The sequence below is a fragment of the Ambystoma mexicanum genome, chromosome 6p (assembly GCF_040938575.1).
Source record: "Ambystoma mexicanum isolate Mex_15411 chromosome 6p, UKY_AmexF1_1, whole genome shotgun sequence".
Lineage (NCBI taxonomy): Eukaryota > Metazoa > Chordata > Amphibia > Caudata > Ambystomatidae > Ambystoma > Ambystoma mexicanum.
In genome coordinates, this window is record NC_090935.1 from 1,212,211,714 (window position 1) to 1,212,237,926 (window position 26,213).

At 47.9% G+C, this 26,213-nt stretch overlaps 1 protein-coding gene across 1 annotated transcript in view; it reads right to left on the reverse strand.

Annotated features, from left to right (window-relative positions):
- QNG1 (Q-nucleotide N-glycosylase 1) overlaps positions 1–26,213 on the reverse strand; it is a 401,288-nt gene that overhangs the window by 17,755 nt on the left and 357,320 nt on the right. Inside the window, exon 4 of the mRNA XM_069625865.1 lies at positions 10,292–10,487. Coding sequence (XP_069481966.1) covers positions 10,292–10,487 — 196 coding nt within the window. The remainder of the gene's footprint in view (positions 1–10,291; positions 10,488–26,213) is intronic.

Here is a 26,213-nt window from a genome sequence, read left to right on the forward strand (position 1 = left end):
CAGTTTTTCAGATTTCCCTCAGCGTCTGCCCATTTCAGGAGATCATTCCACCATACCTCTAATCTGGGTCTGTGGGCTGCTTTCCAGCTCATGGCTATTCTCCTTTTGGCCAGTATGTAGGCCAGGTCCTGGAGTTTGCACACGTTTTAGGTTACGTGGCCTGGTAAATCCCCCCATCATACATGCCCACACGGATTCCACCTCTAGCCTGATTCCCTTTTCAGATAGTCGGAGCTTAATTTCCTCCCAGAATTTTCCCACCTCCGGGCACGCCCAGAACATATGGATCATCCCGACATCCACCTCCCCGCACTAGGGGCATTTTTGTACTACTGTGCTTCCAAATCTGGCGATCTTTCGAGGGGTCATGTACGCCCTATGGGTGACATATAACTGAATCTGCTGCATCCTGGCGTTTCTAGACACCTTTTTATGATATCTCTGAGCTCTTTCCCACTGCCGATCTTGCATAGCTTCTCCCGCTTCCTCCCCCCAGACCTGTCTCAATTGGAGCGGCTCCTTACTCACTCTAGACATTACCAGCTCGTAAATCCAGGATATTTCATGCCTTCCCTCCGAGATATCATACATTGTTTCTATTGCTGTGTCCGGTTGTTCTGCCAGTGCTATTTCGGACCACGCTTCCTTCACCCGTTTAACTATTTGGTATATGTGATGTATTGCCCCGTATGTACCCCAGTTTCATCCGCTATCGTTTGGAAGTCCAGTGCCTTCCCATCTTGCCATATATCTTCCATGGTCGCTAGGTCTACCGGCTCCCAGTGTTTACGGATCCCTTTCCTCAACTGCTTATCCGCCCCGCAGATTGCCACAAGTGGTGCCTGTGGGGAGCATGGGGTTAAGTTTTGCATAGCTCGGCACGCTTTGTGCCATGTCTTCCAGCCCAGTTCCAGCAATCTCTATCGCCCATGCAACTCTGGTTTGGGTAGCCATACCAGTTCCTTTAGGAAGTAGGGGTCGCATTCGCCCCTCAGCAGTCTAGATTCTGTGGTCTCGTCTTCCAAAAAGCCACCTAGTAACGTATTGTAACTGCCCTGCCAGGTGGTATATTTCAAAGTTCAGCAGGTTTATACCCCCTCCGTCATACGTATTCTGTAATTTCCATAAGGCCACTCTGTTTCTGGAGTAATGCCACAGGAAACCTCTGCATAAGCTTTGGAGTTAAGTGAAAAAGGGTTTGGGTAACATGTATGGTATATTTGCAAAGAAATGCAGGAGCCTAGGCAGGACCACCATCTTGAGCAAGGCCACCCTTCCCATCATGGCTAGGGGGAGCTTCGCCCAGAACCCCATGCTGTTCTTGATGCCTTCTACTGCCCTTTCCGTGTTATGTTTGTACTCATCTGCTATCGTGTGGTATATGTTTATCCCCAGGTATCTGAATGTTTTGATCTGCCAGGCTTATATGTTTATCCCCAGGTATCTGAATGTTTTGATCTGCCAGGCTATCTGCAGGATGGGCAGGTTCTCCTGTGGGACTCCTCTGTATCTCCCCAAGGGGAACATGCACGATTTTTTGGGGTTCACCACTATGCCCGAGAGAGTCCCGTAGCACCCCATCACCTCCAAAATATATTGCAAATTTTCCTCTGGGTACCGCAGGTATAGCAGCATATCATCCGCATACAATGATAACAAGTGCATTCCCCCTTAGTGTAAACCCCTATTTCTTCGTACTGCTGTCTCAGATAGATCGCTAGTGGTTCTAGTGCAAGGATGTACAGCATCGGGGAACATGGGCAGCCCTGTCTAGTCCTTCTGCTAAATTGCCATTTATCTGAAATTATCGCTCCCGTTTTGATCCTAGCTGTTCGGGAGCTATACTTCATTTTCACCACCGCAGGTACCCTGGTCCCATCCCATATTCTTTCAAGGCTGCCCTCATCCAAGGCCACCTTACGGAGTCGAAGGCTTTCACTGCATCTAGTGAGACTATTGCTATTTCACTTGGGTCGCCCTCTGTCTGTTCTATGATATGGTGGAGCCTCCTGTGATTATTGGATATGCTTCTACCTGGGACATATTCGGTTTGATCAGGATGTATGAGTTTATTTATAACTCGCTTGAGTCTATTCGCCAGCACAGCCATGAGAATTTTACTGTCCTGATTTAGCATGGATAGTAGTCTGTACGACCCACAGTCTGTGCTTGGCTTGTCAGGTTTGAGGAGCAGAATAATTACCGCCTCCCTCAGAGATTCCGGCAGTCTCCCTTTCTCGAAGGCCTTGTTTAGCATTGCCAATAGCGGGGGGAGTACTTCTTGTCTATACGTTTTGTAGAATTCGCTGGGGAGCCCGTCTGTCCCAGGAGCTTTGCTTGTGGGCAGATGTATTACCACTGTCTCCAATTCCTCTTCCTCTATTGTGATTGGGGCATCCAGGTTCTCCCTGTCTTCCTCACTCAATTTAGGTAATCCTATATCTTGTAGCATTTCCTGGGTCTCCTGCACTGCCGTCCCTCCTGCATCTTCTTAGAGGTGTTTATAGAATCTATGGAATCCCTCGTTCACACTCTCCTGGGTATTCCAGACTTGGTCCGCTTTTCCTGTTATCTCTCTAATCGCTGGTCTTGGTGTCTTGTTCTTGTATAGCCATGCGAGTAGTCTCCCTGGTTTGTCTCCCCCTGCGTGTTGTCTTTCAATGTATTTCTTAGAATTCAGGTTACATAACCTCTCCCAGAGCCCCCTGCATGCCTTTTGTAAATGACTCACATGTTAGGCATCCTCCTGTGAGGTGCCCCCTCTTTTCATAATTACTTCTAGTTTCTGTTCTATCTACTGTAATTCTCGCACTATACCCCCTTGGAGCCTTCTAGATTTAGATATGGTCGCCCCCTCACTACCACCTTAAAGGCCTCCCATAGGGTTCCTTCTGACTCCACGCTTCCAGTGTTGTTTTCGAAATACCCAGTTATCTCCTCCCTCATGTCCCCCCGGAATGCGGTATCCTTCAATGCCTCGGCTCTGAGCCTCCATGTTGGGATCTTGGCCTTGGGGGGCTGATGTCGCCACGTCAGGGCCAGGGGGGAGTGGTCTGATAATATTCTCGCCTTATATTCTGAGCCCGTCATTTCCCCCACAAGTTCCGGAGTGGAGAATATGTAATCCAGTCTCGTGTACAGGTTGTGAGGGGCGGCGTAGTGTGAGTATTGCCTATCTTTCGGGTGTCGCTGCCTCCATATGTCTTCCAGCCGGAAGCCTCTCAACAGAGCTTGTAACGTTTTTGCTGCGGGGGTGGGTTTATCTAGTTTTGTGTCTGATCTGTCCATTTTGGGGTTCAGCATGCAATTGAAGTCCCCTCCCCATATTACCGCGCCGCCTATGTGGGGGCTGATCTTACTATATAGTGGCTTGAAATAGGCCACTGTATCTTGGTTAGGGGTGTATGTATTTATGATGCACAGTTCTCTGTTCTCTAGCAGTCCCCAAATCACTACCATCCTCCTGTCCGAGTCCACCGTGGCCTACAGCACTTGAAAGGGCACATGTGTTGCCACCCAAATGATTGCCCCTCTGGCGTATGCCGAATATGTTGCCCCTGTGGTGGTGCATCTCCACTTTTTATTTACCACCTCTTGTTTCTCTTTGGTGAGGTGGGTTTCTTGCAATACGGCTATGTCCACTTTTTGCCTTCTCAGGTACAACATTACCTTATTTCTCTTCAGGTAACTGTTGAGTCCTCTGACATTCCAGGTTACTTATTCTAAGGTCTCCCATCATCATCCCTGTCCCATCCCCATCCATGCCTCCTCCTGTTTCGCGCTTGGGTGTAAGCTCGTGCCCCAAAAAACACCACTACAAAACTCCCCAACTTTTCCCCCTCCCCCCTGCCCAACCCACCCACAACTGTCCCTTCCCCCTCCCCTTCCCCCAATCCCCAACTGATGCCCAGCTCCATCCCTGGATCTCAGGCTATCCCACATCTTGCTCCTTTCTTGGCTACTGCCGATACTAGGTGCACCGCGGGGGGTTATCGCCCTACTGGCGATCCAACTACTCTAACTATTGGGGGTAGGTCGTGCTCCAACTGCGATACCCCCAGTGTGCAATAGCTTGCCGCGCATCAAACATACTTAGTTGAAAGTTTAAGCCACTATATTCTAGTCCATACAAGTCCTTATTTTGAAATTTTAAATCGCTAGTTCTACACATTATAGGCAGACCCATATGGCTACATTGCATTCCTCGCTGCCGTCCCCCTTAAGGCTAGAGTTACTGGTATAACGTTGGTTCACTTATCCTGTCCTTCTCGCTCCGGCCCCTTTCCGTCATCCGGGCAGCCCTGGGTATTCAGCCAGTTCGTCGCATCCTCTGGGTCCTCAAAGAAGTGTGCTTTGCCCTTGTGTAAGATCTTTAGCTTTGCGGGATATAACAGCATGTATTTAAATCCCGCCGCCCTTAGTCGCCTCTTCACTGCCACATAGCTAAAACGTCTTTGCACCAGCATGGTGTAGTCAGGATACACTGTTGACAGTCGCTGTAGCTCGGGTTATTGTTCCGCCCTTCCGAAAAAATTCCAGGATTTTTTCCCCTTCTCTAAAAAAGTCTTTGCAATGATCACTCGTGGGGGGGCTCTTGGTTGTGGTCTCCTTGTTAGGGCTCTGTGCGCACGTTCTACCGCAAACCCTTGGGAGAGCTTGCCAGCCCCAATTTCTTGAATCAGCATATTTTTCGACGTAGGCAGTGGGGTCTGGTCCTTCTTCTCCTTCTGGCAGTCCCACCACGCGGATGTTGATGCGTCTCGCACGCCCTTCTGCCTCTTCCGCTCGGTCCTCCAAGTTGCGTACTTGTTCTTTCAGTATATGGACCTCCTCAGCGTTGGTAGTGCTGACTTCTGTGTTGTTCTTCACCAAACTCTCGAGAGTGCTTGTGCGCTCCCCAGCTTCCTGACATCTTGTCGTAGAAGGTTTAGATCCACGCCCAGCGCATCGATCTCGTATTCCAGTGCCGCTTTGAGATCCGCTATCGTAGTGGTCCACGAGGATTTCATATCCGTACTGGCCTGCAGGATCAACTGATCCTCCCATGGCGGGCGGACGTGTCCTGCAGGTCAATTCTTGCTTGTGCTGTCGTGGCAGGATCAACTGATCCTCCCATGGCGGGGCGGACGTGTCCTGCAGGTCAATTCTTGCTTGTGCTGTCGTGGCCGGGGATTGTGATGGTTTCGTGAAGATATCCATTGTTGGTTGCTTAACTTTGATCTTGCCACTCTTTTGCGCCATGGTCTCTGCTGTCTGCCTGTTGGCTTGTCCCTCTGGCTCTTATGTCCTTATTGCACTGCGATTCTTCTGGTGGACTGTAGACCCCTTATTGCTGATGTTCGAGGCTTTCGGTGGGTCAGTTCCTGGTTGCTTATCCTCGTCCCCTCCCGGGGGGGTGGGGGGGATCTTTCTTATGTGGCAGTCTGCTGCCTTATTCTCACTGGCTTGCTGACCCGTGTTGCCTTTTGAAGGGTCCCGTGGAGGTTCTCTACTGCTTTCCGGTGGGTTTCGTACAGTTTATAGCAGAGCTCCCCGGGCGTCTCTCCAGTGTGCTTTCAGATTGGGGCAACCTACAGGCGTGTGTTACTCCCCTCCACTAATGACAACACCATCCGGCGAGGCCAGCTTCCATCTTGCAAGTTAATACAGCTTGGTGCTCCTTTGCAGTTGCTGCTCAGATGCTCTTCTGGTCACCTATGCCTGTGACTGGCAACCTAGACCTTTCCAGCACTCCTTTCCGTCGCGTTCAACAGGCCGTGCCAGACAGTGAGATTAGCTCTGTGATGCGATGCGATGTTCCCACGAGGCACCGTTCGTCCGAGCGTTGGGGCGTCTTATCACCAGTGTTTGCTTACTGTCACGAATGCAACACTGAGCATGTTTGGGGCCGTTGTACACTTCTGCCATAGACCTTACCCCCAAGTCACCACCATGTATTGTGCCTGCTGCTGTAGTAACCTCCCTGTGCTTCTGTCACTCACACCGGACCACATCTCATAAGCAGATGTTGCTTTGGCATTGAAAGGGTCCGTCCTGCTTCTGCGCTACACGTCTTGCGAGCACAGCTATGCGTCCATCCATGGGTGCAGGGGTACACCGCCTTGCTGTTCGGAAGTGGTGAATTTCAGCTAGTGTACTCCAGAGCTGCCTGTCTCGCGGTACCCCTTCTCGGCACACCCTGTGCAGGCTTGCACAGTATCCTGCGGGCAGTTTGGTGCTCAATGCAACCTTATCTCTGTTCTCCCATGCTCCATATGCTCGCGTCGGAGTAACCCAGCCTTTTCACCGCGCGGCAATACATTGTATCCGTTGATCAGCTGCTTGCCGCTTACCGTTAGATTTCTGGAGTGCACCCGCTGTAAGCACTACTGCTGCTGTCCACTTCAAATCTGCTCCGCCTTGATGAGCGAAGGCCACTTTTGGTGGATTGTGGCACAAGTCTTCGATGTCTTGGTGCGTCCCTTCAGAGGGTCATCCCTTTGTTCTCATGTGGGCGCCCTTTTGCATCCCAAGCCGTTCTAGTCTTGTTAACTTCTTCAATTCGTAATTCAGCACTCCGTACACAATTTTCACCAGCTTTTCGACCGATGCATGCTTCACATAGTCGCACGCCTGCAGCTTCGAAACGGCACAATTCTGCAGGCTTTGGGTCCATTTTTCTTCAGGATCGATACCGGATCAGCAGGAGCACAGAGAGTACACCTTATTCCGTGGCTATGTAGCGACGCCCCCTTTAGGCTTAATTTATATTGAGAATTTGTGTTGCTTTGGGTACTGTTTTGTATTTATTAAATTTTATATAGCGCTTTACGCCAAAGCGCTTTACATTATAACAACAAGAATACATTAGAATATAATAAAATAAAATAGAAGCATAATTGCAAAACATGAGACAAACCATCAAAAACAGTACGTACAACAATTTACCTAGGTCTATAAATGAGAAATAGAACAGAGGAAGAGTAGGAGGGAAATAATGATGAATGTCAGAACGGGGGATGAAGAAGATGAGATTACAAGGAGGATAGGAAGGAGAAGAGGAAAAGGAACAAATAGGGAGAGGTAAGTAAGAGGGAGGTAATGAGGGATGTCAGAGGGAGGTAAAGGGAAGTGATGAGGAATGTCAGGACGGGGAGTGGAGAAGATGAGATTTCAAGGAGGAGCGGAAAGAGGAGTAAGAAGAAATGGAGCGCATAGGGAGTGGTAGAGAGTTCCACTGTAGGGGGGCAAGGAGCTGAAAGGATCGGAAACGAGAAAAGGCACAGGGAGGAGGAGGAACAGTGAGTAGGAAGAGATCGGCAGATCGGAGGGAACGAGAGGGAGTGTAGAATGAAAGGAGAGAGGAAAGGTAGGGGGGAGCGAGATCATGAAGAGATTTAAAAACTAGGCAGAGGAAGTTAAATTTATGTTGAGTATGGAAGGGAAGCCAGCCGAGATAAGAAAGCGAGGAGGAAATGGAATCGTGAGGAGCGAGAAGGCAAAGGGTACGGATAGCAGAGTGGTAGAAGGATTTGAGGGGAGCAAGATGAGAGGCAGGTAGACCAAAGAGGAGAGTAGAGCAATAGAAAAGACGAGAGAAGATGAGGGAAGAGATTAAGAGTTTAGTAGCATGGAAGGTGAGGGAGGAACAGATTTTACGGATATTGAAGAGGTGGAAGCGACAGGCGCGGGAGGTAAGAGAAATGTGGTGGGTAAAGGAGAGGGTGGAGTCAAGGTGGAGGCCTAGATTGCGGGCAGAGTCAGAAAAGGGGAGATAAGTAGGGAGAAAGAGAATAAAAGAAGGGGGAGAGGGAGAGGGAAGCGAATTGGAGGGAAAGAAAAGGACTTCAGTCTTATCAGTGTTAAGGTAGAGAAAGTGGGATGACATCCAGTTTTTGATAGCAGTAAGACAAGAGGAAAGATTAAGGTGGATATCAGGAGTAAAAGAAGAGAAGGAGAGGAAAAGCTGGGTGTCATCAGCATAGAAATGGTGAGAGATGCCAAAGGAAGAGATGATGGGCGCAAGAAGGGAAGTTTAAAATGAGAAAAGTAAGGGGCCAAGTACGGAGCCTTGGGGAACACCGAAGACCAGGGGGAGAGTGGGGGAGGTACGACTGCCCCAGGAGACAGCAAAAGAACGGTTGTAGAGGTAGGGGGAGAACCAGTTGAGAACAGAGCCTCTGAGACCAAAGGAAGAAAGAGTGTTAAGAAGTGAGGGGTGGTCAACGGTATCGAAGGCCGCAGAGGTCAAGGAGGACGAGGACAGAGGATTGCTTAGAGTAGCAAGCGGTGAGGAGGGAGTTGAATTATCTTTTTCATTAATTGTAAATAAAACATATTTGTTGATTAAAACATGAATATTATTTGTTTATTCATTGTTCCAGATTTACATTTTCAGTTTTTACCTTCTTTGAACCCCTGCTTTTCTGTGTACCTGGCCCGCCAGCTATATGACAGCTTTAGACGGACTCCATGGGGATCCATTGTAAACACTGGCTACCAATGCAAGCCTTGTGTGCATGGTAGGTAGTGTTTACTCGTTTGCACGGCGGAGTGCAAATGTGCAGGACAAAAGGTGACGTACGCTCGTGGAGCTGAATGAAATGATTAGCACAACCACAAGTGAGGGCAGGGGACATACACCTAGATAGGCTGTGGAACCATTAGGTGCACATCAATCACCTAGCATAAAACTAATGAGAAAACAGACCCACCAACCAGCATCATCATCATCTGAGCATTAGTACTCAAGCTTAACTATGAAAAGAGGCAGAGGCTTCCATACTTGCAGGGAGTAAGGACATCATTCCATAGAGTTGGTGTGATTTCAGTGAAAGGAGAAGGAAAAAACAGAAGGCAAAGCCAACTTGTTTAGAAAGGAAGTTCTATATTTGCCAGATAGAAGAGAACAAGGGGTCTGCTGGAAGTCTTTACACAGAAGGTACCTGGAGCCAGGAAACACTAAAGAGTGAAAGAACCTCCTACTCGGGCGCTATGCCAGATCCTAGTGGGTCCTGCAAGGCTACCAGAGCTTAGGTGGAGCTTTAACTCAGTACTTGACCCAATCCTATAATGGTTCAAACCCAGAAGGGCTGCCCTTGTCTGCGTGGGCTATCCATCTGCAGCCTGACAACCCAGGTGTAAGAAAAAATGCTCCCCAGAAAAGCGCTGAATGCAAGATGGGGGCAGTATATGACAAAAATGCAGAATACAGAGGTATGGACATCATTGAGATTATCTACTAAAGCCATGTAAAGAAGTGTGCTGGGGTTTTTAAAACCACCATGAGAATGAGTGAATTGGGGGTCTGGTTTCTTGGTGGGATAATCAGAAGTTTGGCTTAGAACTGAAAGTGGACGTTGGATTGTACCGCTTTTAGTATAGGGACCACCTTTCACAAACATCTCCCTACTCCTGTACTCAAAATGATCCTTTATTTTAGTTACCCAGTTCTAGTACCTGTAGGCATTTAATCAACCACCAGACCTTCAAGGCAGGGAACCAAGGCTGATGGAAGCCACTTGCTGTAACAAAAGTAATGTACTGGGGAGAAAAGTAAAACCAAGCAAAGGGAACGCCTTAAGGACACGGACACCTTTAAGTCCATTTTGATCCTATCCAACATGTAGGTTGTTCTTCCATGGCCTAAGGAAACCCAAGGTTGTTATTTCCCTTACAAAAAAGGGTGGATTATGTGAGAATAAAAGGAAATTGTGTGTCACCCCATTTCTCTGCATCATGTAAAATGTTCCTTCTTCCCTGTGACGCCTGACACAGATTTGCAGGTTAAGATACTGCTAATTTAATCAAGTCCGCTTTTCATAGCTGATCTTCCCAAGTCTGAATTTAGTCTGTTGCAGTAGAATGATCTGATAAACGTGCAGAACAATAGCAGATACATCTTAAATGTGTGAGAGGCTTTCTCGTGGAGTTGTTTTGATAGACTTGCCTAGCACTATTCTGCCAATAATGTTGGCCTTGCTGCATGTGGCTTTGCAAAGAAAGGGAGGGAGGGCGTAACGGGATAGGAGAGGGTAGGCAAGGAGTTGAAAGGCTGTGGTGCTGCTTGAGTGCAGGTCGGAAGTACCTGTTATGGGTAAGCTGCCTTTTGCCCTAAACATTTGCACTCCGAACAAATGCAATTGCACATTGCCAAAATTTGGTGTCGGGGAGTTACCTATGTTATGTATAGGTCTACTACACGTAACGGCTACATGCTGCCAAATACCGCCTTGCAGTAAAATGATCTCCAGAGTGTACACATATTTCTTCATATGGACATCAATTTCAATATTTAAAAATTACATCAAACCTTTGTTTAGTTTCTCCATTAGTTCTTCAGAGTATTTCATTGCTCCCAGGTGAACCAGGACTTGTGGGATCCTGTAGTCCGCGAACATGGTCACGCTTGAAATATCATGAAAGCAACCATCTCCTTTTCCCTCTAAAACACTCCATGTGTCTGCCACAAGAATCTGGGCCCGTTTGTAGAGAGCAACTCTTTTACCCTGGTGATAAACAAGAAAATGTTAAGTTGCGCTGCAGCTTCACTTGTGTTTTAAATGTCAGACCTCAGTGGCATTCTTCTTGCGGGATACCCCTGTACCTGCTATCCCTTTGGCTCCTTGCCCATGCATGCATGTGGCTCCTTCTTTTCTCCTGCATTTCTCTTTGTGAGGGAGACCCCTATAGCCACCCCCTTTTAAAAATACAGAAGTAAGGTATCCCCACAAGGAAAACGTGGCACCAGACTATACCAGTGCTTATTGTTACCTGTTTCTTTAACATCTCTCTCAAGATCACTTAGAATAATGGCAATATTGCAATAATAAATCAGTCTCTTGATTTGACTGCTAACATGCTATGAATGGTGGACAATAACTCTTCAATGATAATACTGTCACTGGACTCCCTTCCCCCACTCATCTTCTTGACTTCAGCTATTCGAGAAATGAATGCAGTTGTCAAAAGACCAATTTACAAATTACAATTGTTAGAACCAACAAAAAAGGATCCATCAAGGGGGACAGTCGAGACACATTTACAGTGCGTTTGCTACAATAGTGGTAAGCAGGAAAATAAAACGGCAATACTAATTTTTCAATGATCAAAAGGAGAACATTTTATGGGATAGCTTGGGTGCATTTAGATCCGTGGATCCTCGATTCGCGTTGCAGGAATTGAGATGCTATATTCTAATGTTACAGGAGAATAAGCGACTGAATGCATGAGACAAGATTTCAAAATACACAGATAATTGTAACAAGTAGTGTCTGGCTATGTGATGTGCTCAGGCAGCCCAGGGATTGCAATGAACTTGTCCCTAAAAGGAAAAGCCAGAATCATATTTCTGGGATTGCCATGCCTAAAAGCCAAGAGTGGCCTAGACAAGATCCGACTTTGTCCAAGGTGGTATGAAGAGAACATAACAAGAAAGGAAAGGGGACATTCCTAGATAACTGTCCTCCGGTATATGGTGAAAGCCCGGAATCCTTAGGTTCGAGATGTTCTTATTGTTAAAATGAACCAGGAACCTAAGCCTTGGTATGACTGTTTTATGCCAGACTCAGAGTAGTGGCCTGTACACATTTCATCTAGTACTGATCCTATAGAGAAACCTTAAAATGTATTGGTTATAGGAGGTAAATTAGTAGGGCGATTTGAAGCCTAAGTAGAACTCCTTTGATTTGTACAAAACCAAAGAAAGTCGGACTGTCAAAACAAGTTAATAGGTGCAAGTATTTGTGAACAAATAGTGGGCTGTTCACTTAATGGTGGAAAGACTTGCTTGAGGCCTCAACACTGTATCTCATTTGTTTATAGACTGCATGTTAGTAAACCCTCCATGGATATAAACCTCTTATTAGAAAGCATCTAAATAAAGGAAGTGCTGTGTGTATATATATATATATATATATATATATATATATATATGATAATGCATTACTTACCGTAAAAGCATTTCTGATGGTTGTATCTGCTTAGATTCACATGCTCTGCATAGTCCGACATCCAGTGGTCACTGCAGAGTATTGCATTTTGTTTTTCGTAGTCGAAAAGGGGACGTCGACAAGGCGTGTCTGTAACACTATCCCTATAGTGACGTGCAGTGTACCCACAACCCCTCACGCGTCGAGGTCCCTCAGTTTGTATTTTTTCTGCCCTGAGGGAGCCTTCTATACGTGAGTGAGTACAGAAAAGAGAGAGAGATGTAGAAATATGTCTATGTTCCTTCCATCCGAGCGGGGAGGAAGGGTGAGCGCATGTGAATCTAAGCAGATACAACCATCAGAAATGCTTTTACGGTAAGTAACGCATTGTCTTCTGATGTTTGTTAATCTGCTTAGAATCACATGCTGTGCATAGACTAGCGAGCAGTACCCGGAGTTGGAGGTGGGTTGTGAGAAGGAACAGTAGAGAAAAGATGTCTTAATACTGCTTGTCCCACCTGGGAATCAGATCTAGAGTGAGCATCTAGACAGTGTTTTGTAAAGGTGTGTACAGAACTCCAGGTCGCCGCTTTGCAAATGGACTCAAGGGGAAAGTTTGCAATGAATGCTATGGATGCCCCAGTGCCTCGAGTAGAGTGTGCCCTTGGCTTGAAGGCTAGTTCTCTCTTAGCAAGAGTGTAACAGAGAGTGATGCATTGAACAATCAATCTAGATATAGTGGACTTTGAGACTGCATCTCCTTCTCTTCCTGCTGCCACCGAGACAAAGAACTGATTAGTCTTTCTCAGTGGCCTAGTTCTTTCCATATAAAACATGACAGCTCTGCGCACATCGAGTGTATGCAGGCTCTTTTCTCCCAAATTGGAAGGGTTTTGAAAGAACGTTGGTAGTTCCATTGACTGGTTGACATGGAATTTCGATATGAATTTCGTTGCAAACCTTGGGTGTGTGCGTAGAACCACCTTATCTTTGTGAACTATTACAAAGGGGTCTAGAATAGAAAGAGCCTGTAGTTCACTTACCCTCCTAATGGAGGTGATAGCTATTAGGAAAGCAGTCTTAAGAGTGAGGTCCTTAAGAGTTGCCTTGTGCATGGGTTCAAAGGGTGAGCCCATGAGCCTGGTAAGTACCACATTAAGGTCCCGAACGGGAGCTGTGTTTGCTATCGGAGGGTGTATTCTCTTTACCCATCCATGAAGGCTTTGATAACTGGGACTTTCCACCATGACACCTTAAGTTGAGAGGTGGTGTATGCAGACAGTGCCGCTAGATGGACTTTAATAGAATTGAACACTAGACCTGAGTCCAGTAAATGGGTCAGGTAAAGGACAATTTGTGTGGGAGAGCAGTGGACTGGGTTGATGCTCTTACCTCTACACCAGATGACAAATCTCTTCCACTTGCTAGAATAGCAGTGGCGAGTGTTGGGTTTTCTTGCTTCTCTGAGAATGTCCATGCATCTCTGTGGGAGTTGTAAATGGCCAAATTCTATGACCTCAGGAGCCAGGCTGCTAAATTCATGTTCTGTGGGCATGGAGTAGTGTCTTGCCCTTGTCCTGTGACAGCATGTTGTACAGGCAGGGCAGTTTCACCGGTGGGGACAGGGACATCTCCATCAGGTGCGCAAACAATGGTTGGCGGGCCCACATCGGGGCTATCAGTATCATGGTGACTGGTTCCTGGTGCATCTTGTGCACTATCTTGTTCAGCAGAGGAGTCGGGAGAAAAGCGTAAACAGATTTCCCTGACCATGGCATCCAGAGACCGTTCCCCTTGGAGCGGTTCTGTGGGTATCTGGAGGCGTAATCTAGGCATTGTGAGTTCTCCAGAGTTGCGAACAGGTCTATTTCTGGGAAGCCCCATTGTGAGAAGACGTTGAAGACGATCTCTTCGTGTAACTGCCATTCGTACTCTGAGGGCAGAGGGAAGTCTCTGCTGAGTTCGTCTGCTAGCAGGTTGAGTTCCCCTGGTACATGTTGTGACAATAGGAACATGTTGTGTCTGAGAGCCCACTTCCAGATGTTCTGGGACAGCTTGGACAGTCGTGGAGAGTGAGTGCCCCCTTGCTTGTTGAGGTAGTACATGGCTGTGGTGCTGTCCGTGAGGACTATCACTGTTTTCCCTTGTAGGTGTGTCTGGAAGGCTTTTAGTGCCTTGAACACCGCAAGTAGCTCCAGTAAGTTTATGTGCTTGGAAGCTACGCTCAGAGTCCAAACTCCGTGAGCAGTCTGATGGGATAGGTGAGCCTCCCATCCTGTGAGGGATGCGTCTGTGGTTAGAGTGGCTTCCACTGCGGGGGTGGCGAATGGTTTCCCTATTACCAGGTTTTCCTTCGACCACCACTGTAGAAAGAGAACCAAGGCCTGCAAGACCACCACTAGATCGTCCCATTGTCCGCTGGCCTGACACCACTGGCTGTTGAGCCACTCTTGCATTGGGCGCATGCGCAGGCACGCGTGAGGTACCAAATAAATACATGATGCCATCATTCCTAGCAAGCGCATTGCTTTGCGTACCGTCACCTCTCGACCGGCCACATATTGAGCAATCTGAAACAGCATATTTTGGACCCTCTCGTTGGAGGGGAAGACGAGGCCGTCCTTTGTTCGAATTAGAGCCCCTAGGAATTGTTTGATTTGGCTGGGGTCTAAGCTGGACTTCTTCTCGTTGATGGAGAAGCCCAGTTGGAACAAAAGGTCTACTGTCTTTTGGGTGTTTGAGAAGCATGTCTCGTAAGACTCCCCTGTTATGAGCCAATCGTCGAGGTAAGGGTATACCGGTATGGACAACCTGCGCAGGTGGGCCGCTGCCACTGCCAGTACGTTCGTGAATACCCTCGGTGCAGACGCTATGCCGAAGGGTAGCACTCTGAACTGGTAGTGTTTGCCCTCTATCATGAACCTGACGTATTTTCTGTGCGCTGGCAACATCAAAATATGAAAGTATGCATCTTTCATGTCCAGTGTTGTCATGTAGTCCCCCTGAGATAGCAGGGGAATTACCTCCTGTAATGTTACCATACAAAATTTTTGTGGTTTTACAAATTTGTTTGCTGGGCGCAGATCTAGTACAGGGCGCATGGTTAGGTCCTTTTTGGGTACAAGGAAGTACACTGAATAAATACCTTCCATTACCTGAGATAGGGGCACAACCTCTATTGCTCCTTTCTGTAGCAGCTGTTCTACTTCTTGCAGGAGGATGACGAGGTGTTCTGGTGACAGGCGTCGTCCCCTTGGAGGTCTGTAGGTGGGGGACCAATTGAACTCTATACAGTACCCGTGGGCTATGGTTGACAATACCCACCGGTCTGATGTTATTCCCTCCCATGCTGATAGGAACGATGTTATCCGGCCCCCAACCGGAGACGCATGGGAGCGGACCCGAACCTTCGGGTCATTTGGTGTTATTTGCTGGGGTGCCTCTGGGGCTGGAGCCCTGGCCTCTGCTCTTGCCACAGCGTTGTCCTCTTTGGTTATACTGGTTACTGGTACCGTGATTAGAGGGCCAGTTGCCCGCAGTGTAATGCTGTTGCTGCTGTTGGCGTTGGCCACGAAAAAAGAGCTTGTTGCTAAATCCCCGCCTGTTTGGAGGTTTGAGATTTGGTCTTTATGGTGTCGAATTCTTTCTTCGCATTTTCCAGTGCATCGTCCACTGCCCTTCCAAAGATTTGACTCTTCTATTGGCTTATTAATGAGTGACACCTGCGTTTCTGCCTTGAAACCGGAATTGCGAAGCCAGACGTGACGCTTGAGCAGAATTCCCTGCACCAAAGAACGGCCAGCAGTTTCTGCCGCATCAAGAGTGTTCTTAATGATGCTCTGGTTGACCAGAGCTCCTTCTGTAACTGTAGCCAATAAGCGAGTTCTTAGAGGTTCAGGGGCTTCTTCGATGTCCTGCTTAAGCTTTCCCCATTGAGCATCAGCATAGCTTGCCAGCAATGTATTATTATTGGCAATCCTAATTGAAAACGCTGTCGAGGCGGTAATTCTTTTGCCCAAAGGCATAAAGCTTTTTCCTTTCTTTATCTGGGGGTGCCTCGCTGGTTGACAGTGGAACCCCAGCCCTCTTCCTTGTGTTGGTCACCACTAAGGAGTCCGGGACTGAGTGACCCCTGATATATAATGGGTCTGACTGAGAGGGTGAGAACAATTTCTCAATTCTTGGATTGACCCCTCTTACCAGCGCGGGTTGGACAGCGATGGGGTGAGTCGTCTCTTAACCGAGGCAAGGTTAGGAATAGTTTGACTAGTGGGAGGTTTTTCTTTAATAATCCTTTCAACGAAATCAGTATCTGGGGTGACCTCCCCAGTTTCAACTTCAAAATGTGGGGGTTAGCACCCTTATTTACAGAAAGCCCAGTCGCCGGTCGCGGAAGCGGTGGCGGGGAGTGCCGTGGGGTATGTGCTTATGTGTTTTTCTGTGTTCGTCCTTGTCGCCGGGGTGTTCCTCCCCATAAGCGGGGCATGAGCCGGGCTTGTCGGGGCCGGGGACGGACGACGAGGAGCGGGAACTCTCCTTCGAGAGGTCTACAACTTCCGTTGCGGAGGCCGTGTAATCACGGTCCTCATCACATTCGGCGGCGGCAGCTGGCAAGGAGTCAGACCTAGACATCGCATGGGCTGCCCACCTTTTGACCCTGCGGTCCTTTAAAGTTTTGGGTTTAAGTAACTTACAGGCCGCACAGCCGTCCTCTTTGTGATCGAGGGGCAAGCAACGGTTACATCGTTTATGCTTGTCTTTCCAGGTAAACTTGCCCTTGCAACGCGGGCAAAACCTAAAGGGCGTCCTCTCCATAGCTGAGGGCATGAAATGTGATTATGACCTCGAAAGAGAGAGAGGGGAAAGAGAAAGGCATTCTCAGAGTGAAACAAAGAAATGACCACACAACCCCACTCTCCCTACTGTGTTAGGCCGGCGAGGCCAGGCCACGTGTTCGGCAGCGCCGAAGGATCTCCTCCGCTCGTCCCTCCGTCGAAGATCTTGCTCGGCGGAGAACAGCTTGGCAGCTATGTCGAGGGAGGGATCTATGTGATAGTTATTAATAATAATAAACGACCAAGGGTCGAGGAAATGATTTTGCAATGTCTCTCGAGGAGCTCCGCATAAAGGCGACCAATAACTGGGCGGAAAAAAACAATCTGAGGGACCTCGACGCGTGAGGGGTTGTGGGTACCCTGCACGTCACTATAGGGATAGTGTTACAGACACGCCTTGTCGACGTCCCCTTTTGCACTACGAAAAACAAAATGCAATACTCCGCAGTGACCACTGGATGTCGGATTATGCACAGCATGTGATTCTAAGCAGATTAACAAACAGAAATATATATATATATATATATATATATATATAAATATACTGCACATAATCTGGCAGGGATGTATACCAAATATGTAAACATTTGTCTCAGACCTTGTAATATAAGGCAGTGTTCCATCGCATATAGCATAGCACCCTGCAATCCCATAATGCACAATTTATAGCCTATAATTAGGAGGATGGGAGACGATGTTAGCCCTGGAAGGCGCAAGTGACAAAATAGCACTAAAATGTCATTGTGCCTCACTGCATGTGAGGAAGGGGCCCAAGTCCAGTAGGATTTATTAAAGTATTGTGTCAATGTGCACTATCTGAAGATTTATTTCGGTGTTAAACAGGGGCTTTGAACAGATACGAAGCAGATGCATTTGCAAGATGCCTACTACCCTTTCAAGGCAAAGTAGAAGTATTGAGGTACAACCACCATTCACTGGAACATGGGCTTTTGCAGCATACCAGACTGTAGGGCAAATCAAAAACCCCACTTGTTGGTAGTCGTATGACATGCATTCACAAGCTGCAAGAGAGTGCTACTGAAGAGTGTATGGGACAATAACTACTGCCATTGCTTGGTTTCAAGGACATTAATGCTATCAGCACATTAATTTGCTAGCCTTGTCAGTTTCTCCCATCATCCTGTCACTTCCCGGCAATTGTCTGGTACACAAATGTATCAGACCAAGTATAAGGTCTAAAGGACTGGATACTAAATATGGTGGGTAATAGAATGTGTGATGGGATTATTTGTTGAGAAAACAAAAAATTATAAATATGATATGCACACATTCAGAAGTGGAATAATCAAAGTACAGGAAATGTGGCAAACATTGGTGCAGTGTCTTTGTAACATGTCAAATTCTCAAGTGTCAATTTGGGCACATGTAGCATAGTGTGCTTTTAAAGTGACACATTATAGACATTACAGTGAGCATTACGTGGATGAGACCAGTTGCAATTAGCACCCATGTACAAATTCTGTACTGTGCACCTCAATGTGACTAAAATGAAATTGAATGGTTTACACTTGCGCCCCTATACACATGGTTGCCGATGTGTGTCTGAATGACAAAACAATGAGGTGAAGAAAAGAACCAACTCGAATCATTACCAGATGTAATGCATAATATGATTTCCATGAATCAATAAAAAAAAGTATAATGAAAACATTGCACAAAATTATCTAATGCTTATCTAACCGGCGTCTTCAGAAGCGAAAAATGACAAATGACATTCATCACCAACAAATTATTCACAGTAGGAGAAACACAAATTCTGATCTACTCCATCATATGTTGAAACAGCCAGGACCTGCCAACATTTTTGTTCAGTGAAAATAAGAGACTTTCAATCATTTTTAAGCAAAGACAATTCCCCAAATCAGTAAAACTATAGCAAGGGAAATCGAACCTTCCTGTCATGAACATAGCAAATGTATTGATCCCCAGGATCTTTTGTTGCAAGCATGATTTGGACCAATCTTAATAAAATGGAACTTTTCTACAGGTGAATCCATATATTTAAGCTGTGCATTTAGACACGCATTTGATACTTTTGTGTAATTCGTTTTTGTTTTTTTTTAAATGTATCCCCAGGATACATATGTACTACACGAGACAAGGAAGTGACAAATTTCCACGCGATTGCTGAGATACAAGACTCATTTTTAATTCAGATAGTAAGATCTTTGCTTCCCTCCTGATGCCCACCTAGAGTCCGGAGTCCGGAGTCTTCTTCCCTTGAGCCTGGTGGGGATAACCAGCACATCTTCCACAGCCAGAGGATCCTCTTCTTGGTCGAAATCGCTGCACACTGCTGTAGTGGTCCGGATAGCCATCTGAAGAGCCTCTCCTGTTTTTAAGGAGCGCACCTTTTATTCACCGTCGCTGCTGCCGGCTTCATCCCTGTGTGGTGCAGACCCCTCAAGACGTCCTCCTTCGCACCGAAGCTCCAGGAACCGTGGGTCTGCAGGAAACCAACAGGAAAAACTGCCGTGGCACCAGCTTCTTCATTGAATAAGGTACTGTGTTCTGCTTGAGGAATTGGGGTGAATCCCTTTTCTTCGCCTTCAAGGCTTGTCCTCGTTTTCCCTCCTTCTTATAACTTTTGCTTCCTCTGTTGACAATATCTAAGTACTCCTGGCAACGTTGAATCTTGAACTGTTCGACTGTGTAATCCTCGACAACAGGAACCCGGTTCACTTGACACTGGCCCCGGCCTATTGACTCTTGAATTCCTGTCAACTAGTGTTCTCTGATTCGGTCTGCCTATGATTTTTGGCCCCAACTCTCTCTGGCTAACTCAGGTGCTTAGTGTGTTTTTGCCCCGGTAACATTTCTTGCCGCGGATACGCATTTCTTTAGTAAGACCGAACTGTCATTACTGTCAAAAAGTGATCGCAAGTGTATTCCCGGTAACGTCTTGTGTTTCACAACACCGGTCCATTAAAACATAGGGTACTTACCTTGAGTTAGAGTGTACCAAAGTAAATTGGTTGGTTGTAGTGTATTTTACGTGTGATTTTGAATTAATAGAAGTGTTGTGTTTATAATAAATGGTTTAAAATAAATGTACTTATATTTTTTACCTGAAACCTTGAGTCAGTGTTTGCTTGAGTCACAGTAATTGTGGTCCCTTTGTGTAATCTCTGTTACTGCTCATATACTCTTGAGATAAGTCTGGCTGCTCAGCTACTGCTACCACTTTAACATAGTAGTACAGGCTTGTACCAAAGGTAAAACTTGTATTGCCACCTGTAGTCTTAATTGTGTGTAGTGGTCCCTAAGGGCGCTGCACAGGATTCTGCCTAACAGGACCCTTGTACTATTCGCAGAGCAGTGTTTTTCAGTTGTAACTTGCGCCCCTAGCCGTGAAATCTTACAAAGTAGAGGGCAGAATGAAATGAACGACCAGTTTTTCAGATCTTGTAAAATCTACGAGGGTAAAGAAACATCCAAAAATGTAATCATAGAGTGCCCTTCAATGAATACTTTGCGTATAAGCTACCTAGGAAAGTTGTTCCCCTCAATAAACTGGATTAACACTGACTCTCTGTGGCAAAGATGTTTAAATTCCCCCAAATGTGTCTGCATGTTTTTTTTAATTGATTGATTTTAATTATCATAATTAATTGGATAGAAGCTTTTGAGCTCTTATTTTTTTTTCCTTTTTGTTTTTAACACGACTGCTTTTGCTGTATTTCTGTTTTGGTTTTACATTGCATGAATTTATAATAGTTGTAAAGTTTTATTTGTCAAACCATACACAATAAAATAAAAAATATGGCTCATTTGTGCAAATGTGTACACGTGGCAATGTGTGCCTATGTGTGTAAATTGTGTATCATAAAATGCAAACCAGTAAGAGCCCACACCAGTTCCGTTTTATCTTTTATAGTCTTTAGGCAATAACATGGGGGACTCAATTGTTACTTGCAAGAAAGTTCCTTGTACGATCATGGACACATGTTCAACCTGCTTATGTGTATGATTGCTATTAACAAAAGATCCTTGTGGGAGTTGCAGAATGCACTGCATCAGGAATGTAAAAATAAAAGCTATGGCAAAGCCAACAGTTTTGGCTTTTGTGTAGGCATGGGATAGGCATTTGCCAGACACTACACAAAGGTACTATCTGGTCATAAGATGGCAGCAGCTGGCAAATTGTGTGAGTACCTTGACATATTATGGCAGAACATCATTCTATTGGCTTAGAAGAAACTTTTGGTAGCCCTCACTGCAGCAAGGTAGATTAGAGAGCTGCCTGCAGGCTCTCAAATGTCGCAATCCATTCACTTACTTCCACAAGGTGGTTGTATGTACTGTGACGAATCCTTGGATCTCATCCCTTCCCATGAGGCCAGGGAGATGAGGCTTGTACCCGATAGTCCCCCTCAGCTGGTGGATCTCATGGGGAGGGATCCCCCTGTGGGACTAGCGATGACTATCCGGGGAGAACGCGGGATGTCCACAGTGCACCACAACCTCCCTCATCCTCCTACCCTATACATGGTACACTAGTTCCCAACACTTCCATGTATTTGAGAAGGAGAAACACAGACGAGGAAGAACAGGGACTACCTACCTGGAGTACACTGGACAACTGGGACGAGAAAGAGTCCAGTTCACCCAGTAGAGACTATGGGGCTCATCACAAGTCTGGCGGTAATCCAGCGCAATTACCGCGGGGCAGTGATAGCGTTACAGTGGAGTCGTGCAGCCGAATTAGCAATGCATCACAACCTGGCGTGAACATGCCCTGACCCCTGCGGTAACGCTATTAGCACCCGGCAGTAACAATGCCGAAACAAGAGCTACCACTGAGAAAGTGGAACCAATAGCGCTATCACCGGCGATCCTGGCACTATTAGCACCAGCACTAATAGCGTCAGTGTAAATTGCGTCACCGCCAGAATGGGAAGCATTGCTTCAGGAGTCAAGGACGGTACCACGGTAGCCAGCGTGTCTCCCCGCCTGTGTTATTAATGCAGGAGGCCCCCGTGCACTGTTGACACCTGTCACACCACACGCCAGCTGTACTCCCCGGTCTTGTGATTCCCTTTTCGGAGGCTTTGCAGGTTAGAGTTTAAAAAGAGCAAGGGCAATTCCCTCCTACTCGTCCTTTCAGGTCTCGCTGCCTTCCTCCTCCGCTTGAACTGCCGGTCCGGAATAGCGGCTTCCTCGTGCGTTCGGCCTTGCTTGTCATGTGCTCTCGTGCTCCGCCTTTTATCCCTGTGAGGAAGGTAAAGGGCCATCAGGTGTACGTGGTTACTGCCAATTGCCTGACTGTCCCCGACCCTTGTAATGGGACAGGTCAGGTAAACGGCTCTGGTGTTAGTCCGTTGTCTTTCTCTGCATAAGAAAGTGTTTGTGACGGAAAAGGTGGAGAAGGGGTAGAGCTTCTAAATAACCTACAAGGTAGCATCGGGAAAAGATGTTACAAGGAAGGGGGTACCGTGTCTCAACCTTTGGTGTCCCACTTCCACTCCTCCAAGACCCCTCCGTCCAGATGACCGTCCCCCACTGGTCCACCCCCACGAACTGGATCCAATAGCGATGGCCATGTGCTGGCCACCGGGATGACAGATATCTGGGGACTAGCGGGTGAGATACCTTCAGGTTTCTCATAACACACAGGCCAAAAACAAACAGGTCATGGGTCGCACACCCATCAATTCAAGCAACCCCATGATGCTGGGCCCACACGCATCCTCCCAAGACCAACCATGCCCATTTGCCCATGTGTGGGGTCACACTATGTACCATAGTAACTGTGCCTTGCATGCCAACACAAGTGGTTGAACCATACCTGACAACATTGCCTATGTCCCCTGCAGGCACTCGCGCATTGCCGGAGAAGGAGGATGCCGGCCCATCACGGAGCACCGCTACCAGGCCCGCAAGGTCTGCCACCACCACCCCGCAAAAGCCCACACCGGCCACGCCAAAGCATATGCACCAGCACGTAATGCCGCACCACAGCAAGGCCAAGGTAACACCCACAACACCAGGAGCAGTGCAGGGCCCTGCACCCACTCCAACAGCCGGGAGCCCCGACACTGAGGCCACACCTGCTGCCAGGGCGACTGAGGAGCTACAGGGGAACACAAACCCAGTGACATCACCTGCCGAAGGGCCATACCCCCCAGAGAGCGCTCCATGCTGCCAATGGCAGCACTCGGCAGAGAGCCCTCAACACCACCAGCACTTCCCATAGAGCACTCAACACCGCTGTGGATACTCCCCCATACGGGTCCCCTGCTTTCAGTCCTATGCCAGTGCAGAGCCCCTCAACACCACAGCACACTTCGACACGCAGCATGCTGATGGTGAGGTTCGAGAACAAGGAGCGCAGACAGCAGGAGGTGAAGCAGATTGCCTACAGGTTTGCAGCGTGGGTGCGGCCAATCAGGAACAGCATTCAGGGGGCTGCCCGCAGGGTTGTGCGTGCCATGGCGCGGAACAGGGGTGAGACAGCAACAAACATCTGCCCTTACACTCTACACCCAACGTGTCAGGGAAATGAAAGAGGCTGTCTCTGCACTGGCAGAGGCCAGAGCACAGAGATGCAACAGCAGCAAAACATGGGGACAGACTCCATCCCCTCCAAACATCCACACCGACAGAGGGGTCACAGCAGGGCACCCCACGGCGACGGTCAGCACGCCTTCTGTGACCAAGATCACCAGGGGCCGGCAGGGGTGGGAGGAGGACACGACTGTGATAGACTCTGGGACACTGATTTCCTTGAGTGGCCATGATGTGGAGTTGGGGGTGGGAGGAGCGAGAGGGGTGGGAGTAGTGTGATGGGGAGTTGGTGGTGGGAGGGGGGATAGTTGGGGCACTTCATTCTATAAAAACTATTTACCTTCATCAATGCGAGGACATTCCTGATTGTGTCATTGTTGTGTTTATTGATTGGGAGGTGTAACACAGTGGTGCATGGCTTGTGCCATTTGTAAGTGTCCAAAGAAATTGTCTGTCAGTCCCTGGCGTGCCATTCTCCCAGCATCCTGCCCGGATGTCATCTCTGGCAATGCGTGCATTTGCCACTGTCACAGGCACTGCTTCCTCATCCCCTGGGGTGGTATGTCCACTTCCGGCGGTAGCGGAACGTTTCTCTTCAGGCAGATATTGTGCAACATTGCACACACTAGCATAATTTTCCCAACTTTCTCTGGAGCGTACATCAGGGCTCCACCAATACGGCTGAGGCAGCGGAAACATGCCTTCAGGAGGCCGAAGGTATGCTCGATGCAGACTCGGGTCCTCCTGCGAGCATGGTTGTAGGTATTCTCTTGCAGTGTTTGTAGATCACGCACAGGGGTCATTAGCCAGGGCAGCTGTGGGTATCTGGAGTCACCTGCATGGGGGTTGGGGGGGGAGTGTGAGATACCTGGGGGTATCTAACATAGCAAACCTTGAGAAACCCTTATTCAGGTGGCCAAAGAGGGGCTGATATGCTCAGATCCCAACTGTAGGGGTGAAAGAGCGAGAAAGACTCACCGGGATGGGGAAGCTTGGGGTTGTACTCAGGGGAATAACCCAAAGGACAGAAGAAGGTGAGGAGGGCAAGATCCCTGAAACCTTCGTAGTAGGCTGTATTACATCTGCTTCCCTTCCGCCCATTAGATTTCTCCTGTCTCAACCTGAAGTCCCCTTCATATCTGGTAAATACTCTTGGAGTACAAACCCCAGTAGACTAGAAAACCACATCTCCGAGAAACCCTGCTTTCCCACCTTCTACCCGAATACTCCCAACCATTCTTCTTCCCGCCCCTCAGATTTTTATTTTCCGAACCCCAACCTGCCCAAATAAAGCACTACCGTTCCCATGATCCTACCTATTCCTGTTTCCCTCACAAACCCTCCTACTCATTTCAAAACCCCTCTAATACGAGGGTGGTAATCCCATATAGCACTGTTTGATAATCCTACCCCGTAGAACAATCTAACACTCTATCCCCGACCACGCCCCCACCCTTCCGACTCGAACAACTTTTTGCCACACGAAAGACAACAGACTCATAGAATTGTTTACCGGACATATTCCAATACAAGTTTCAGGCAAAGTCAGGCTATTGACCTAAATCATTCACACCTGACAGCCCTTTCCCTTCCCCACAGGTATAAAAAGGTGGAGCACAAGGCTGGCGAGGCAGACAGCACGACGAGACAGCTATCCAGACCCGGCAGTTCAAAAGAAGGAGAAAGGCAGAAAATATCAAGAAGCTGACAAAGAGAGACGCAACCTTGTCCTTTTCGATTCAGACCCGCAAACCCTCCGCAGAGGGAATTGTAAGGCCATGGACAATAGCCCAGGAGTTTTACAACAGATGTCAACAGTACACAGAGCGTGTCTATGCTGATAAGCCGGAGCGAGGGAAACTCCTGCTACTGTGGTACCGGCCTGGACTCCAAATCCAAGGAAAGCCAAGCGGTTCATCACAGCCGGTGAATCGAAGGGAGAACAGATAAGAACCGGGCTGTGTTGAATGAAAGTCACAAAAGTGGCATATGAAGAAGAGTTCAAAGAACTGTAGAAGTGTTAAAAGAACACCAGCTGCTGATGGGGCGTGGCTAAGTGGCCATGTTGTAGGACGTGGTTGCCAGTGCTCCTGCAGAACGAGCGTTTGATTGCAGAATTGAAGATCAGGCACATTAAGAGGACGTGCTTAGATGCGGACAAACATGAGAGCAATAGATGCAGAGAGGGCAGTGAACGGCCCAATCTAAGCGGGTGACCTGATGAGAAGGGACGGCGGCAACTTGGCGGGCACTGGTGAACAAAGGACTGGCTGCAACTGTTTGCCGAGTTGCAGTGTGGCGGAGATGTGAGGTTGGAGATTGCAGAATTCCGACCGGAGATCCACAAGCAGGCCTGTGGCGAATTAACTGATGGCTGGATCGGGGCCAGCGGAATAATAAAGGAGTGAGAGGCAGATGGCTACAACATACCCGGAGTGACACCATTGAGTACCAGAGGAGCGGTGGGAGGACTCGCCTCACTTCAGAGTGTGGCATCAGCAGTATTGCACTACACAACTGCCCATGGGTCCCCGAGTAAGCCGCTGGAAGCACGGCTGTGTGGCAACACTAGCAGAGTGCAGGATGTAACTGTAGCTGCATGGAGACATGAGCGGATTGAACGGATCCCTGCGTTGCCCGCACTGGAGTAGAGCTGGGCATCGGGAGGACTGAGGTACCAGGCAAGTGGAGCGAAGGCGCACAGGGTCTGAGGACGTGGTTGGTGCCTGTAGGGTACGAACGCAGCTCCTCTACGTGGAGGCACAAAGAGACTGCCCCAACCAGTGCGGATCCTGGTTGTAAGCGGGGCAGACGTTGGAAGTTCTGCGGGCAGCTCTGACAAGAGGAGGCAACAGCAGAGGTGGTCATCGGTGCACAAACAGATTGATGGGCAAACCAAGAAATATTGAGATCCTGTGCTGTAATACGCACTCTCAAAGCA